Below are 15,070 nucleotides of genomic sequence, written 5' to 3'. Positions count from 1 at the left end.
TTAAACTTCAACAAGACCTTCAAATTTTCTCTTTCAATAGTAGCAAAACACACAACACAAACCAAAACCCAAGATGTCTTCCATCATTTTCAGCGGCGACGCTAACAAAGGAATGAAAATTATGGAAGCAGGACAGTGGAATAACCAAGCCAATCAACTGGAAGCACGTGGTGATTTTACCAGCGCAGAAGGGTTGTTCTTGAGATCTCTCGCGAGGAAGATCGAAATTACCGGTGAAGATTCAATCCAGACTGCTCTTGCAAGAAATTCGTTGGGAGAATTGTATTTGAAGATGGAGGGCAAATTAGATGATGCGCAGAAGATGTTGGAGGAGGCTGATAGGATTAGAAGTGGTATGTTGTTTTCATTTGGATTGAGTATTACAAGGCGAGAAGAAAAATGCTGATGGGGGGTATACGATAGTCATCAACGATTTCGACGCGGCTTGCACTCGTGATAATCTCGGTCAACTATGGGAGATGAAGGGCGATGTCGTGAAGGCGAGAGAGGCGAGAGAAAGAAACCCGGAGAATATGATCTGTTCGAACTTTAACGTGAGTGTTTTCTCTGTCTGAACATTGCAACGAAGCTAATCAGCTGTTATAAGTGTCCACTCGGCAGCATGAACGTCAATTCAAAGCGAAATGAACTCAAGAATTGTGCGAGATGCAAGTGTACATGGTATTGTAGTAAAGACTGTCAAACAGAGGATTGGAAGGCAAGGCATAAGCGGTGGTGTAAGGAACCCGCGGCGGAGAACGCCCAGGAAACTAGTTCCAGTGGATGGAGAGGGAGGTAATGGAATGGATGGGGGAGTTAATGAAGTTGCGTGATTGGAGTTATGAGATATTTTGATGGGGTGAGAGGGATCTTGACTGGCAGGAAGAGTTTCTGAATAGAGACAAGATTCAGAAGCATTCTCAGAATATACTTATTAGAAGTATTCTTGGCATAGCTGATCTGAGAAGACTTTCAAGCTGAACATGAGGCTTTTGATCATTTTATCTACATACTCGTTGTGTTCCATGTGCATGAAGTGCTGAGATACACTCACCACATATATAAAGATGGGTATAAATTTTGTTTAAGTGGCAAGTTAATTTGTGTTGACTACCTATGAACCGAGTATTAGACTCCATATTTGCCTCGGTTTCGACTAAAAATCTAGCACTGATTCTTTCAGAAACATAATTTTAGTGAATAATAAGTGCTTTCTTGATTATTGAGATGAAATAAGTATGTGTGCGGTTGGATTGATCGGTATGTTGATCTGTCTCCTTATTACAAAACCACTGTGCGTTCAATTAGCGTGAAGTCATATTGAAGCGAGATAAGAAGAAAGCTCTTATATTAGCGCAGCGAGTTTGTGCGATTATTGCACGCCCTAATAAGATGTTCTGAATATTTTCTTGGCATTTCCACGGGTGGCCTCTTGTGTTTTGCGATAATCTCCGCCTGCAGCAATATATCTCTCGTCGAAATATGCCTCAAATTAGTTTGTATGAGTGGTAGCGACTCGATTGCAGCTTTTCTTGCTTCCTTTCTTGCCTTCCCTTTGAGTCTAGTGCTTGCCTTCGCTGACTGCGGCTTGAGAGCTTCGTCTTCATATCCGGGATTTTACCCACAAGTTTCTGCAGTATTTAATAACCACGTTACAAATGTATTGGTGTCTTCCTTATAACGTCGATAGCTTCCAGCTAGATTATCAGGTAACATGATTGATTTATCATTATAGAAAGAACGGTTATTTCCAGATGTGTTGTGAAGCTGGACAATGCTATTAGAAAGAGGGTGTCAATTGCATTATCTTAAACTGAATCGAAGGAAATGGTTTGTACCAAAATCACTGGAACACTAATGTAGACCCCATGCCTCGGAGATTACTTGACATACTTCGAGATGATATCAATGGTCAATAATTTGGACATATCGACACAAGTGATTGTCAATTATTCACTCTACTGTAGACTGATGTTCTTATATAGCTTTGTCTTGTAATCCTCTTTACCAACAAAGCAAACTACTAATTCTGCAAATATTGATTGATGATACTCATATTTTTCTAGCACACCACTTGAATTTTGGCTCTCAAGCAGTTTTTTGAGCAAAGTTTGTTGGAAGCTGAATTCTAGAAAACTGTTTGAGTCAACTTGGCAATGTTCTCAATTGTTTGGAAAGTTATCTTTTTGAAATGATTCTAATTTATCGTACTTGACAATCTCAAAAAGACTAGACAGACAGCGCGTAATTTTGTATTTGCAATCAAAGTTATTGAACGCACATAAATGAGCAAAAGAGTAAAATGCGAAAAACAAAATTGACCCCTGAAATTAAATTTCACGTGGAGTCAATTAAGCGAAGATCCATAAGATCCAATCAAGACTCGGAAGGCTAGACCCCAGACTCTGCATCCTGAGTGTGTTCTGCGGGTACATTGTAGTCATAATACCAGCTCGTCCATGCATCACATTGATCTTCTAAACTTGACATTATTCCAGCCTTCCTGATCATGCTCTGTAGTTGACCGGAGCTCTCAACAAATTGAACTGCCATCCCAGAAGATGCGTGCCAAGCCTGGAATGGTAGAGAATTAGCTCTAAATGACGATAAGGAAGCTTATCGAGAGAGATAAACGTCTATAGTGAGAGAATGATCAAGACTACTTACAATATGACAGTGAAGAAGCCAGGCTCCGGGGTTGTTCATTTCAAAGCCAATCACCAAGTATCCATTTTGAGGTAACATCGCAGTGTCTCTCCTTGGAGGATTATCAAGGTTTGGGGAGAATGTCGAAATATCAAAGGGTGTGTGAGATTGGGCTAATATCGAAAAATCATGACCATGCAAATGAATAGGGTGGCTACTATTTGAAACTTCGATAGTTGGGTCTGTAGTATTGAACATGCCTTCTATGAGGAAATATAGCCAATCATTATCCGGATAATCAAGAAATATTGGTACATAATCTTGTGGAAAGGCCACGCCCGTCGTGTCCGAATTGTCTTGGATGAGCTTGAGAGAAGGAACGCTCCAATTAAGATACATTGGGTAGTTTTTGAGGCTCCACTTCAGTAGGTGGGTATCTGGGTCGAGCTTAGGATATGGCTGCAAGGATACATTGAGGTATTGGTTTGGTGTAAGTCCATTAATCGGCTTTCCAACCTTCTTGGAAACCACAGGAACCAGAAATTTGGCTGGAGGTTCCAAACACCCAAAGTTCAACTGATTATCATGACTATCCGGAGGAAGCTCAGTTGATGTCGGATCATATCTGAGAATACCCAAGGTTGATATTTGTGTTGGACTGTTACAGTCCCTAGCATGAATCCAGAAGTTTGTACCGTGTGAGCAGCCTGCATTTGCTTTGATAATGATATCGTAACGTTGACCTAGAGTTTGTCAAGAATGTTCCTTGTGGTTGCACAAATTTACTTACCAACTGCAATGTTCAAAGTGTCTGTTTCGTAGCCTTCAATGGGTACAAAGTCTGTTCCAACTACAGTAAATGTGTGACCATCAATCCAGAATGTGAATTGAGTGGAAGTTCCTGCATTAACAAGACTAATCTTGTATTTTTTGCCTCTAGCCACACCAAGAGAGTAGAAACTGCCACTTCTGAGGCCTGTTGTCTCGTCGTAGTAAACTCCTTGCCCCTGCAGCAGGTGCGAATTTGGTATAGGGGTGTTACAACATAATTCCTCATAGAATAGTGAGAAAGGACTTTGATGAAACCAATCTGATATTAGTAGCGGCCCAATATCAATATCATAGTTTTGACTTGTTGGCCCATTGATTTTTAAAGGGCCATAAAGTCCTGCCGGATCTAACACAAACGTTAACCAACATCGATCAGTAGAAGATTACGAACCTATGCACGTAACGTAGACTTACATTGCAATGCAAAATGGCTATGATACCAAGATACTCCATACTGAGTCACTTGGAATTCGTATGTATAGGACTGAAAAGGCTGCCACAGATCAGTATTTCATTTTTTGAGATGGCTAGATTTAGATCACCGTGATTGGACATTGCGAAACTCCCGGGACACCGTCTTGCCAATTACTGTTCAATTGGCGAAGGCCATGCCAATGAACAGCGGTGCCATTCAAATTCATCAAATTATTATGGACCGTTATCCCTGTATAGTAGGTCAATCTGCATGCTTATAACAAGTCCCATGTCTCATACTCAAAGTATCCCCCCAATCAGCCTGCAATCGCATGGAAATCAGTAGGTGCACAAACGTGAAAATTGCATTGACTTACTTCAATTGTCGGAGCCGGGAATTGAGAGTTAAAAACCATGCCCAGAACTTCCACCCCGTCTGGCGCGATCCACATGTTACTGGCAGTCAAATCATACTAGAAGATGATGTGAGATAAAATATGTAAATGTAGAAATTTCCATACTTCTCGGACGACATTTGTCGTCGGCCACTCGTTAGAGTAATCAGTGTGTATATCATAAGCTCCCCAGCAATCACGACTAGTCGGTGTATTATCAGCTGGAATTGATGACTGCTCAGAGAAACAATAGTCACTTAAGTCAATGAAACGAAGGTAACTTCCAACAAGGCACAGAATTCTGCCGAAAACATGTGAAACCATACTTAAAATGAACAGTAGACTAAAGATCCCACAATATTGACAGAACTTGGCAGACTTACCGTTTTATACCTGATCGACACGTCGCGTAGAAGAAGTACTGAGTATTTCCCGCAAAGGAGCTCAAAATTAGCATGCGTGCTCATACTATGGCTGGGGCCAGATATGTATTATGACAGGTTGATGAATTCCTAAGAGCTTCCATGCCACCATAGAGAGGAATGCCGATAAGAAATCACGAGGAAAGCTAGCGGAATTCCCCATCAATACCGGAAAATCACCACAATGTGAGACTCTTCACATTATAAATCGTTGAGGTGACGCGATATTTAGAAAGTGCAAACACCAATTTCAATTACAAAAGCAGAAAGGTGGGCGAATTCATGATCGTGGAGCATTGCCAATTGATAGACGAGAAATACCCCTTCACAGCCACATCATAAAGATTCCTCATCTCGGAGATGAGAATGAGATTGTTGCAATCTCATTTCCACGTAGCCCCTTTGGACCTCACGGCAGAGGTTTGGAATTCATTTCAAAGCTCTGGAAAAATTCCACACACGAGCTGCATATCAATCTACCGTCAGATTAATGTCGAGCACAGAACGAGCGTGCATGCTGCGAAAAGGCTAATCACGTGAGCTACACGCGATATGTCAAATTTCCATCCACCGTCTTCCTGAAATCTCCTACTCATGACAATGGGAAAGCTGGATCTTTACCAAAGGAAGGCTTAAAGAGACCGGAATTTTTAAATTGGGGTTCTAGTCTGGGATCATGAAACTACAAAATTTTCCAGCACTCATTACTCAAATCAAAGTAGAACACCGATGAACTGTTGTGTGAACTAAAATGAAATGTTGGTGTGATCTAATTTCCACATGGAATTGAAAGCTCGACCTTTTCATGTTCCTTCTCAATGACTAAATTCGTAGTTAATTGACAGTATAATTTCTACACAACGAGAAACTTATGCAGTGCCAATGGATATTACTGCAGGCCCTCACGAGTAAAGTTTGAACACCTGCCCAGTGTTAGTTCCATTGATAATCGTAAGATGAGGCTTCTTTTTTTTTCTAGACGTCGACGTTGAGGTTTATAATTGAAGTGCAACAATTTTCGGCCTAGGGCTGAAGAATTGATTACACTTGTTATAAATGCCTAGGTAGTGAATGGGGCATTGCATTCACTGCCTTCCAGCCATGTTTCTGAGAAATTTGAGAGTATTTGAGAGATTGAATATTGGATGTAATACTACATCAAGACATTTTCTTGTGGTGGTGTGACAGTGGAATGATACTCGAAGTATTGTGGATTTGTGACACGAATTTGCTGGCCAGAATCAGTTCAACTTGAAAATAATTTTCTTGGATCTCGAGCAAGTTGCTTGTATTCTAGTCAATTGAGTTATTAAAGATTCATTGCTATGATGTCACCTCACTTATTATTCTTCACTTTCTGGCTATTGTGCGTAGGTATCAGAGCACATCCCAAACAGTGGTACAATTTGGATTCGAAATATGAAGGAACGACTTTTTTCAGTGGATGGCAATTTTTCACTGTAATCACTTACTGCATCCTTTAATGATCTTGTTGCTAAATTCTTATAGGATCTAGATCCCACTCACGGTTATGTTACGTCAGTCAACCATCTCTTTAATACTGAGCGTTGCTAACGACCCTTCGCAGATATGTCGACGAGGAGGTTGCGAGGACAAATCAACTCATCAATACAAACAATTATGGACCAGTATATATGGGAGTCGATCATACTACTTATTTGGATCCTGCTGGCACAGGACGAAAAAGTGTGCGCATAATGAGTCAGAAATCATGGACACATGGATTGTTTATTGCAGATATTTTGCACATGCCTGGTGGAACTTGCGGTACCTGGCCAGCTTGTAAGTATCAAAGGATCAACGCGGAAAAAATAGTTATTGACGACCCAAAAAACAGTTTGGTTGCTTGGCCCAGACTGGCCGAATAATGGGTATTTTTGCTTCCAAGATGAAACTTTTAGCGAAGCCTCTAACTTGAAATTAAGGGAAATTGATATCATCGAAGGCGTCAATCAACAAATTGACAACATAATGACTCTCCACACGTAAGAAATTTGCCCCTTCAATGTTCTTGGCCTACTAACAATGAAAGCTCGGCAAATTGTACCATGCCAAACGAGGACACTGCACAACTAGGTACGATGAATAGCAACCAATGTGATGGCACTGTAAGACAACCCTTCCTACTCGAGGAGTACACTACTCATGGCATCACTAGTTGAACAACTATGCCGGCTGCGGCTCAACAGCTCAAGCCGGAGCCTCCACCTACGGTGAATCCTTCAACTCCAATGGTGGCGGCATCTATGCCACGGAATGGACCTCAGATCATATCAAAATCTGGTTCTTTCCTCGAAATGCGATACCGTTTGATATCAAAAGAGGAACCCCAGAGCCCAGATTCTGGCCAAAGCCTCAAGCAATCTTCCAAGGTTCCTCGTTCTGTAACATTGACAATCATTTCGCAAATCAGAGCTTAGTATTTGATACTACCTTTTGTGGAGACTTTGCAGGAGGTGTTTGGGCGAATGATGGTGGGATCTGCAGCCAAGGAGGAGATTTGACTTGCGAACAATTTGTGGCGGAAAATCCGGACGCCTTTAAAGGCAGGTGAGTTTTAGGATTGTTTATGATATAAATCAACGCTGATATGAGAATATAATAGCTACTGGTTGATTAACTCCGTTAAGGTTTACCAACTAGGAAAGCACCCAATAGATCTACGCAAGGCTGCAAGCACGAGTACAGATACACTTGAAGCTTGAATCTTGAAGCCACTTCAAGAATTGAAAATGTCTGGTCTTATTATAAGCTCCACTAGTAAAGCTTCTACACTCTATTGATCAAAGAGCTCAGAATACAAGAGCACACACTTTTATTTTCCAACACTGCGATAAGAAACCAGTCCAATTTACAGCATTCAGGATTATAGTAAATATTTAAAATTGAACCGACGTCGCTGCCTAAATTTTTTTGCATCTTTCTATTTTGAATGTGTTTAAAGCTTCAACTGCTCTCATATGAATGGGAAAAATAGCTATGATATATTAATTCTCCAGGTTTCGTTAGGAACCGATTAGTTTTGTCTAAGTCAAACATAATTGAACACTTCACTTGACTAAAGACGAAAAACATGTGTAACAGGCATAGTCAGTCTAGTTAAAGTTTGTCTCTAATTTTGCAAATTTGTTGCCACAAAGCACGGGGGCGCATGATCTACAAACCTCTTCAATCAGCTGTCTAATATGAGGAGGTCGAATGAGGCATAGATGCGAAGACTCGAAGAGAAGGTTTTTGCGTTTATTAGTAATTTTTATGCCTATCATGTACCAAAGTATATCATTTAATGCCATCATGCACTTTCGATTCGCATTTTAATATATAATTTCACTGTGTAAGATGTTTGCTATGAACAGGACATTTTTCTCGGAGTTTGGAATTGCAGTATTGACACACATTCACGAATACCCGCCGTGATGAATATCCAAAAGGGTATCCTATTAAAACAATGATCACATGTAGAATGTTCATGATCTGTTGACAGTTTCAATTTATGTCTTCAGTTAAGTTTCTAAGCCCTTCATTATTATGAATGTTCCACCTCAACTCAAATCAATCAGTCCAGCAAATTTTCACCGGGTTGGTAGGCGTCCATTCACGGCTCTTAACACACAACCAAGTCCCAATCTTTTGTTCGTAATCTGTCTTTTCGTGATAGATTCGATGCCAGCCGACATATAAGACCCAGCCACGTTCATCAAGTCTCTCCATAATCCTGAGCATCATCGTCTTTTTCTTTTCAGGGCCTCCAGAACCGAGAAAAGAGCCTTTGATGCAGAATTGGTGCCAATTTTTCGCAGAATCGGCATGCTCCTTCTTCAGCTTGGAGATAAGATTCATTTCTTGCAAGGTGAGCCGAATTGTGTCAATGAGTTCGTCTGCTCCGCCCAGAACGCATAACTGATCTTTCAGACGCCACTTCCCTGCATGTCCATAAGTCATAGCAAGCCAGTAACATTTTGGGAGGGGTTTTGCACACTTTCGAAAATTTAGAGTATCGTACGGATTTAAGAGGGATGGAACAGGTTGTACTTTCCAACACTCCGAAGCCAGATACGCAATCATGTTGCGTGTCATTCGAGTTACCACATAGGTATTTCCGCTACCAAATGGTCTCCTCTTGAGCTTGAAATAATAACCTTCCTCGGTTTTGGCACATTTCCCTTCTTTTTGAATACCATGCTCCCAGCCCTTTTCTAAGAGTGTTCGAATACCGTCCTTGATTTTTTCAGGAAGATGTTTGATTTTGACACAATTAGCGTTATCAAACCCGAAAGAGGCATGCATGGCGGGGCTTTTGAGATATTCAGTCTCTATACGATAACTGGAGCTTTTCATAACCCTTCTTCCAGCGCTGCGACTACAACTTCGCAGAGGCTCGGTTGTTGAGTCCCCCCCTTTAATGGTATCTTTCTCTGATTTGAGATTGCAAGACTGTACAGGCTTAGCACGGGAGTCCTCCTCGATATCTGTTGCTTGATCAGAGTAGCTCAAAGCTCTTGATCCTGCATTTGGACATGAACTTTCACTTGATGTAGATCCTATAGATGCGGGTCGAACAGGTGGAGCGACTATTGGTGGCACATAAGGCGCGGCCGGAAGTGAGTAGCTTGTTGAAGGCATGTAGCTAGCCATATTGCCGTGCTGATGATATTATCCAGAAGTTTTGAGAATTCGAGAAAGTAGCGTTACCGACGATGGCGAAAAATCAAGTTTTTCAACTAAATTGTTGTTTGATGGAAGGTTAGTGACTAAAGCTGGATACCTTCCGGTGAACAGGAATTTTTGATTTGGCCAAGATGGAAGCGTCAAACCACAACTTAAAACAAAATTTGTGAGAATTAATGAGTGAAAAATGGGTGAATCCGGGGGCGAATAATAGGAAATAAGGATTGATGAGGTGAATGCTGTTGATAAAATGATGTTAGAGGAAAAAGAATACATTTGAGAATAAATGATCCTGCGCAAAATACAGTCGGGAAGGAGTAAGATTGGACGTTCTTGTCATGACTTTTCACACCAACAATGGACTCACCACTTCCTAAATCGGAGTTCTCAAGGAATGCATCAAGGATCTAGTGTAGCTTATATGGCCTGGAGTAATAACAACATGGGCAGGAGCGTTCAAGGACTAGGCCAGTATTTCAAGAAGCTGAGATGATCATTCCTTATTAAAAAGTTCATAAATTTTCTGCCATACCCGCACAACGATAAATACCCCAAAGTAATAAAATTGCCTTTCCTCCTGCACTCCCGACCAAGCTTCAGTAATCTCAAACAATACCTAAGGAAGAGTATGAAAAGAATTTTTCAGTCGAAATATCCAGGTATCTTGAACCTTTCGTACAATGACTTCCTTGATGAGATGGTTGGGATGACGAGAATTGAGATTCAATTGAAATCGCATAGTAATGTTGCCATCAGCTAGAAACCTTATCATCCTAATCCCTTGGCCCCAAAAAACTTTCAGAAACTCGATCATTCACTATGAGAGCCATAAGGTCTTGGAGTCCTCGGTCGAAACTCCGGAGCAATATCTCCCGAACTTTCCTCTTCCTGTGTCGAATTCTTTTCTTCGACATGACCAACCCAGACTGGTCTGTTGTCTTGTGTTGTTCCTCCCTCTGACGCTTGGGTTCCTTCACGTCTCACCTCCTCCCATGATCCATCACTACCGTTATCCTCGGCCTCGCGTACGCCGCCTTGAGATTTCGCCCGCGTGTCTTCAACAGGACTGACAGCTTCTGCAATTCCATCGCTAGAACTACCGATTTCGACCTTCATGCTGTCGGGTGTAGATATTGTACTGTCACGATGTTCAATGGGCAGCTTGAGTCGGTGAACGTCGGGCTGTGAAGGCTTGGCATTTTCGGTTGAGGTAAAATCAGCAGGTTTGGTCTCTCCCCTAAACTCGGGAGAAAATGTGGGTACTGGCGTACTATCTGAATCTGAAGACATCTTGTTTTGGGTTTGCAATGGTGTATTTAATTCTTATTGTATCTGGTGCGTAATGAGAAGCTGTTGTGGTAGAAATAAATTTGTGAAGACAAAGAAATGCAGTGATGGCTGGATGAGGGACTATGACGAAATCCAAATCAGGATCAGAACAAAGAAGTTGTGCCTCGGACTCACGCGACTACAGCCAAGGGATTTAATGATTGGTCAAATTCCTATGTATTCACAACAAACTCGACTGATTATACTTAAATGTAAGGATTTGGTGGTCCCAATAAAAGGCATAATTACTCCACCGATATTCTTGTTCCCTTGTCTAACTGACATTGAATTCAAAAGCATACGCAGTGGTCGTATCCACTTGATAAATGGGAAAAGTCACACTATTCCCCGAATAAGTATGAGCCACAGTACCAAGATCGTTCAACGCTGTAACAGAACCAAAGGGTCCGCCAGTATTTGGGAAACCCCAAGTATGGATGTTCAAAGTACCAGATGTTGGTAACCCAACAGAGGATAAGCTGTTTACCGTAATTTGCCAAGTTCCAGTTGCAACGCGTACTCCGCATAGAATCTTTACTTGAGTCGATCCAATAGTAGCGTAAGTATCCAATTGACCATCTGCTGATGCTGAGGTTCCGACACGATGCCCGGTCATATTCAGGTTATAGTACTTGTAAACCTGCCATTCTCCATTCGGCCAGTAACCAGTAGCAGTGGGAGAATAAGCTGAGGTTCCAGCATTCGGTTTACCGAGAAGACCAGCCATGAAATCGTGAAGTGACCACCCACTGAGCCAATTCCCTCTTAGCCCAATAGCGTTATATCTCTCCAATTGCGAAATCCACCAAGCAGTTCCGGAAGGGACTTGCTCGGCATAAGTACCATACTCATCGATGTTAACAGTCTTTTGAGGGAGGCCGTAAGTGGTCAGGATTTGCTGAAGCCCTGAATAAGCTGTTCCCATGTTCGCACTACCACCACCTTCCATGTGCCAGACCCATTGATCCGGAATGCTGTTGTTTGTCTTTACAAATGAAGCAAAGCCAGTCCACCAAGTATTGCTGAGGGATGGAGATCCTGCATAGGCGGGACCAATGAGAAGAACACCTGGAAATGCCGCTCTAAAATGTTGATTCAGTATATAACTCTACACGCGACCATTTCACTATTTACCTTAACCTGTAATAAGTTCGTCCCCATAATTGGAAGTACTGGGCTTGACTTCTGTTCCAGAATGCGGTGAGATCTGGCTCGTTCCACTTTGGAGAGTCAGCTAATAAGCTAAAGATGGCGATATCTCAACGTGGGTTGACTTACAATATCAATTGAAAGACCAGCCGTAGCACCATTTGCATTGATGTCAGAGATCAATTGAGTCAAATAGGCGTCCCATGAGGCCCAGTTTCCATTGTCTCCAGGGTAAGCAGCACTAGAGTTTTGGGTTCCGTCTGCACCCCACAAATCGTGGATGAGGAAGATAAATTTACCACCATGTGCTCGAGTGGATTTGTAATTTGACAACGCTGACGCGAATCGAACCTAGTATTATTCAGCGATTTGTACACAATTGCTTCATGAAGAAGAATTCAACGGACCTTGTATTCGGACAGTCCCCATATCCAACCCCGTCCTGGTGACGGAACTTGGGCACCACCCGCTCGTCCGTAATTGAAGCCCATATCAGAATAAAATGAGGTGGGAATCTGTCCCTGAGTGTCTGGAATGCCATAGAGAATACCCGAAGCAAGATGTGAGGTAGAGCCAGTATTGTTGTTCAAATTAACAGTAGAAGTTCCTAGGATAGTTTGTCTCTGTATTATATTTGAGCCATTGGCAATGGCTGCCAAAAACAAAGACAGTATGCCGTACTTCATGATGAGATTCAAACGAGGTATACTTTCAACGCCCTTTTGTTGCTCGAAACTTTAGCATCTTGCCTTCCTTTATATAGAATTTCTCGGCAACATGGGAGTTAGAAACTTCATGAATGATTTGGCTGCCGATCTCCTCAATGTCGCCATTAAGGTTAAACGACAACCCCGCTATGCGACATCTCCACGTCTGTTTCCCCAGAATAGTCTTTACCCCATGAATTAACGGATTATCTAATTTCCATCGAATAGCCATGGGAACTGAAGTGTTCATCCACGAACAGTTTACCGATGCAAGAAGATTATTCGAGCGGCTCCATGGCCAAACTTCTTTTGTTCTGCATGAGCTCCGGCATGTCTCCGCTTTAACACACGATCTGATAGTGCTCCGGGGTTACGCCCACCGGAGCTGTCCACATTATCATCCCGTAGTTTCCACACATGACACTTAAATGTCCAACGCTAGGTCGAGTACCGGTAGATACTAGCGCCAACTAGTTCAGACCGAACCAGCAAATACGAACTTCGGCAATGGTGATGATGATGTGCCATCGTACCTGCAGAATACCTGGTTCAAAAGATTGAGGTATTACACTCGTTTGTGTGTATTCTCAAAGATCTTATAATTGTTACTGTTCCAACCCATTTTCTTGTAGCGATCTCGCCATTGTACTTGTCCTATCGACTAATCGTTCACCGGGCAAATTGAATTGCATGAGAAACAACAACCTATCAACTCAGGAACGGCTGAGGTAACTTGCAAAGGCCGTTTGAACTGGTCAGGTTCAGACATTGACCATGACAATCGCCAATATGAGAATCAACTTGGACTTGGACAAAAGCAGGAGATGTCTGCTCGTTGTTTATATCGAGTTTGGTATTTTGTTGAACCAGAAAAGTATTTTTTTTCTTTTGGCTGCTGGATCGACCTTCCATGGTGTTCTCGTTTGCGTGCTTAGTCAGCTTCATTTTCCTTCATCTAAACAAAAGTTTGTCTTTAATCCAATGCTCATGTCACAGCAAATCTCCATATTCAAACAGCTCCAGTGAGCCAAATATGAGCATGTCTTCTGATACACAGAAGGAATGTCTATTTCACACGATTCATCATTTGATAAATAGACACATTTCCTCGGCCGAGAAGCATCTTTGGATTTCTTATTGGTAATTGATTTTCAAGGGGTCAATTGGTCTCTTGTTATAGTTTCTCTCTGTTGGAGAAGCTCACAGGCTAGAGAGAAGCTTAGCACTTCAATTACTACGTACTGGAGGCATGATCTCTATTATCTGGGCGGCTTGCTATATTCTGGTACTCGCCTACATTTAACGTAAGTGGCCATTCTATATTTGACTTCTTTTTACGAAAACTTCACATTACCACCCTCAACATATCAAGCGTATTTCACTCGTATACAATATTGCTCTAAGCGCTATCAATCGTGTTTCACTGTAAGCTTCCATTCCGACGGTATCGTCTGCTGTCACAAAAGCGTCATAAAGCTTGTGTTCCTAAAGAAGTTGCCTATCACACTAATGAAACACAGCGCCGATGATCTATGCATTTCATTGATATCAACAAGACTCGAAGATTGAAAATATATCAAAGAGAACTCGCCATAATTGGAGTTGCTGTCCACTCCTTCATGAGATTTCTGAGATGCTCAATCCGAGCTACCGACTTCATTTTCACTTCTTTACCTGAGCGTCTCATGATAGCAAGACATAAATCCGCATATGAGTTGATAACCGCCAAGTTGGCGACGATGTATGTACAAAACCTTGCTTCGGCAGAGGAACCAAGCGCGAATTACACGGAGGTGGATCTGCTACTACACTGTGAACTGGCTTTCAAATCTTGGGGAAAATAGACTAAAGTTTCATCCATGAGCTTCGACTGGTCTTGGGTATCAAATCACCTAACAAACCGTTGAGTGCTTGTTTCATCATGGAAGTTTGCTACGTCGTTGCCCCAATGATAACTGCAATGGTACAGTATGTTATTTATTAGTTGGCATTTTGAAAGGTGCTATATCGAGAGTGAGAGCGGAGGGTGCCCTAAGTGTCATCGCAAGAGTCAAAACAAATAGGACAAGAGTTATGGCAACGGAGAAAGTATGAGACCACTTATGTAGGTATTTGTAAAATGACAATGACGTGATAGATAAATATTCGTCAAGAAATAAGTCTACATTGTCGTGCCGTGGTCGAAAATAAGAAATTTTTTGACACACGAACGAAGCCAATGTGTGCTTTCATGGGATTCATACTTTTTATCTATTGATTACCACAAAAGATTTCCAACAGCAATATGAATCGTATGCCGCGAATCAATGTGTCAAAACCAGATGACAGCAGGCTATGTGAGTTTGAAGTCTGATAAGACTCTGGAAGTACGGGAATAGCTATGGTCAAGAACGCAATGTCTTTAACAAGAACAAATTACTCCATTCGGTTCATTTGAAGAGATACTCTGCCAGACCAGAGAATCCGTAAACATGGTACAGAGTGTAGA

The 15,070-nt window shown here is 41.8% G+C and overlaps 6 protein-coding genes across 8 annotated transcripts; 2 read left to right on the top strand and 4 right to left on the bottom strand.

The window, feature by feature from the left end:
• The first annotated feature begins 14 nt into the window (after positions 1-14).
• BCIN_09g04840 (hypothetical protein) lies at positions 15-1,094 on the top strand. Its single transcript, XM_001551614.2, has 3 exons — positions 15-353; positions 424-554; positions 608-1,094. The coding sequence occupies exons 1-3, from the start codon at positions 74-76 to the stop codon at positions 797-799; spliced, it is 603 nt and encodes a 200-aa protein (XP_001551664.1). The 5' UTR covers positions 15-73; the 3' UTR covers positions 800-1,094.
• Positions 1,095-2,251: 1,157 nt separating this feature from the next.
• Positions 2,252-5,151, bottom strand: Bclcc3. 3 transcript variants are annotated; one of them, XM_024695181.1, is made up of 9 exons: positions 4,670-5,151; positions 4,413-4,520; positions 4,269-4,364; positions 4,192-4,213; positions 4,020-4,141; positions 3,892-3,970; positions 3,437-3,823; positions 2,668-3,389; positions 2,252-2,574 (listed from the first exon to the last, which is right to left on the bottom strand). In XM_024695181.1, the coding sequence occupies exons 1-9, from the start codon at positions 4,751-4,753 to the stop codon at positions 2,392-2,394; spliced, it is 1,803 nt and encodes a 600-aa protein (XP_024550972.1). In that variant the 5' UTR covers positions 4,754-5,151; the 3' UTR covers positions 2,252-2,391. The 3 variants fall into 3 exon arrangements, with proteins under 3 accessions (XP_024550972.1, XP_024550973.1, XP_024550974.1); XM_024695180.1 differs by having other exon boundaries at positions 4,413-4,488; XM_024695179.1 differs by having other exon boundaries at positions 4,413-5,151.
• Positions 5,152-5,902: 751 nt separating this feature from the next.
• On the top strand, positions 5,903-7,688 carry BCIN_09g04820 (hypothetical protein). The gene is made up of 8 exons (XM_024695178.1): positions 5,903-6,168; positions 6,218-6,246; positions 6,297-6,511; positions 6,567-6,600; positions 6,655-6,714; positions 6,762-6,837; positions 6,888-7,279; positions 7,335-7,688. Exons 1-8 carry the CDS (start codon positions 6,034-6,036, stop codon positions 7,432-7,434), a joined length of 1,041 nt encoding a protein of 346 aa, XP_024550971.1. The 5' UTR covers positions 5,903-6,033; the 3' UTR covers positions 7,435-7,688.
• Positions 7,689-8,073: 385 nt separating this feature from the next.
• Positions 8,074-9,706, bottom strand: BCIN_09g04810 (hypothetical protein). Its single transcript, XM_001551611.2, has one exon. It carries the CDS (start codon positions 9,362-9,364, stop codon positions 8,282-8,284), a length of 1,083 nt encoding a protein of 360 aa, XP_001551661.1. The 5' UTR covers positions 9,365-9,706; the 3' UTR covers positions 8,074-8,281.
• A 181-nt stretch (positions 9,707-9,887) lies between these two features.
• On the bottom strand, positions 9,888-10,796 carry BCIN_09g04800 (hypothetical protein). The gene has a single exon (XM_001551610.2). The coding sequence runs from the start codon at positions 10,685-10,687 to the stop codon at positions 10,208-10,210; it is 480 nt and encodes a 159-aa protein (XP_001551660.1). The 5' UTR covers positions 10,688-10,796; the 3' UTR covers positions 9,888-10,207.
• An 88-nt stretch (positions 10,797-10,884) lies between these two features.
• On the bottom strand, positions 10,885-13,428 carry BCIN_09g04790 (hypothetical protein). The gene is made up of 4 exons (XM_001551609.2): positions 12,283-13,428; positions 12,005-12,226; positions 11,861-11,946; positions 10,885-11,808 (listed from the first exon to the last, which is right to left on the bottom strand). The coding sequence occupies exons 1-4, from the start codon at positions 12,559-12,561 to the stop codon at positions 11,001-11,003; spliced, it is 1,395 nt and encodes a 464-aa protein (XP_001551659.2). The 5' UTR covers positions 12,562-13,428; the 3' UTR covers positions 10,885-11,000.
• Positions 13,429-15,070: the final 1,642 nt, after the last annotated feature.

The sequence above is a fragment of the Botrytis cinerea genome, chromosome 9 (genome assembly GCF_000143535.2).
Source record: "Botrytis cinerea B05.10 chromosome 9, complete sequence".
NCBI classification, from domain to species: domain Eukaryota; kingdom Fungi; phylum Ascomycota; class Leotiomycetes; order Helotiales; family Sclerotiniaceae; genus Botrytis; species Botrytis cinerea.
This window is presented reverse-complemented; position numbering and strand designations above follow the sequence as displayed.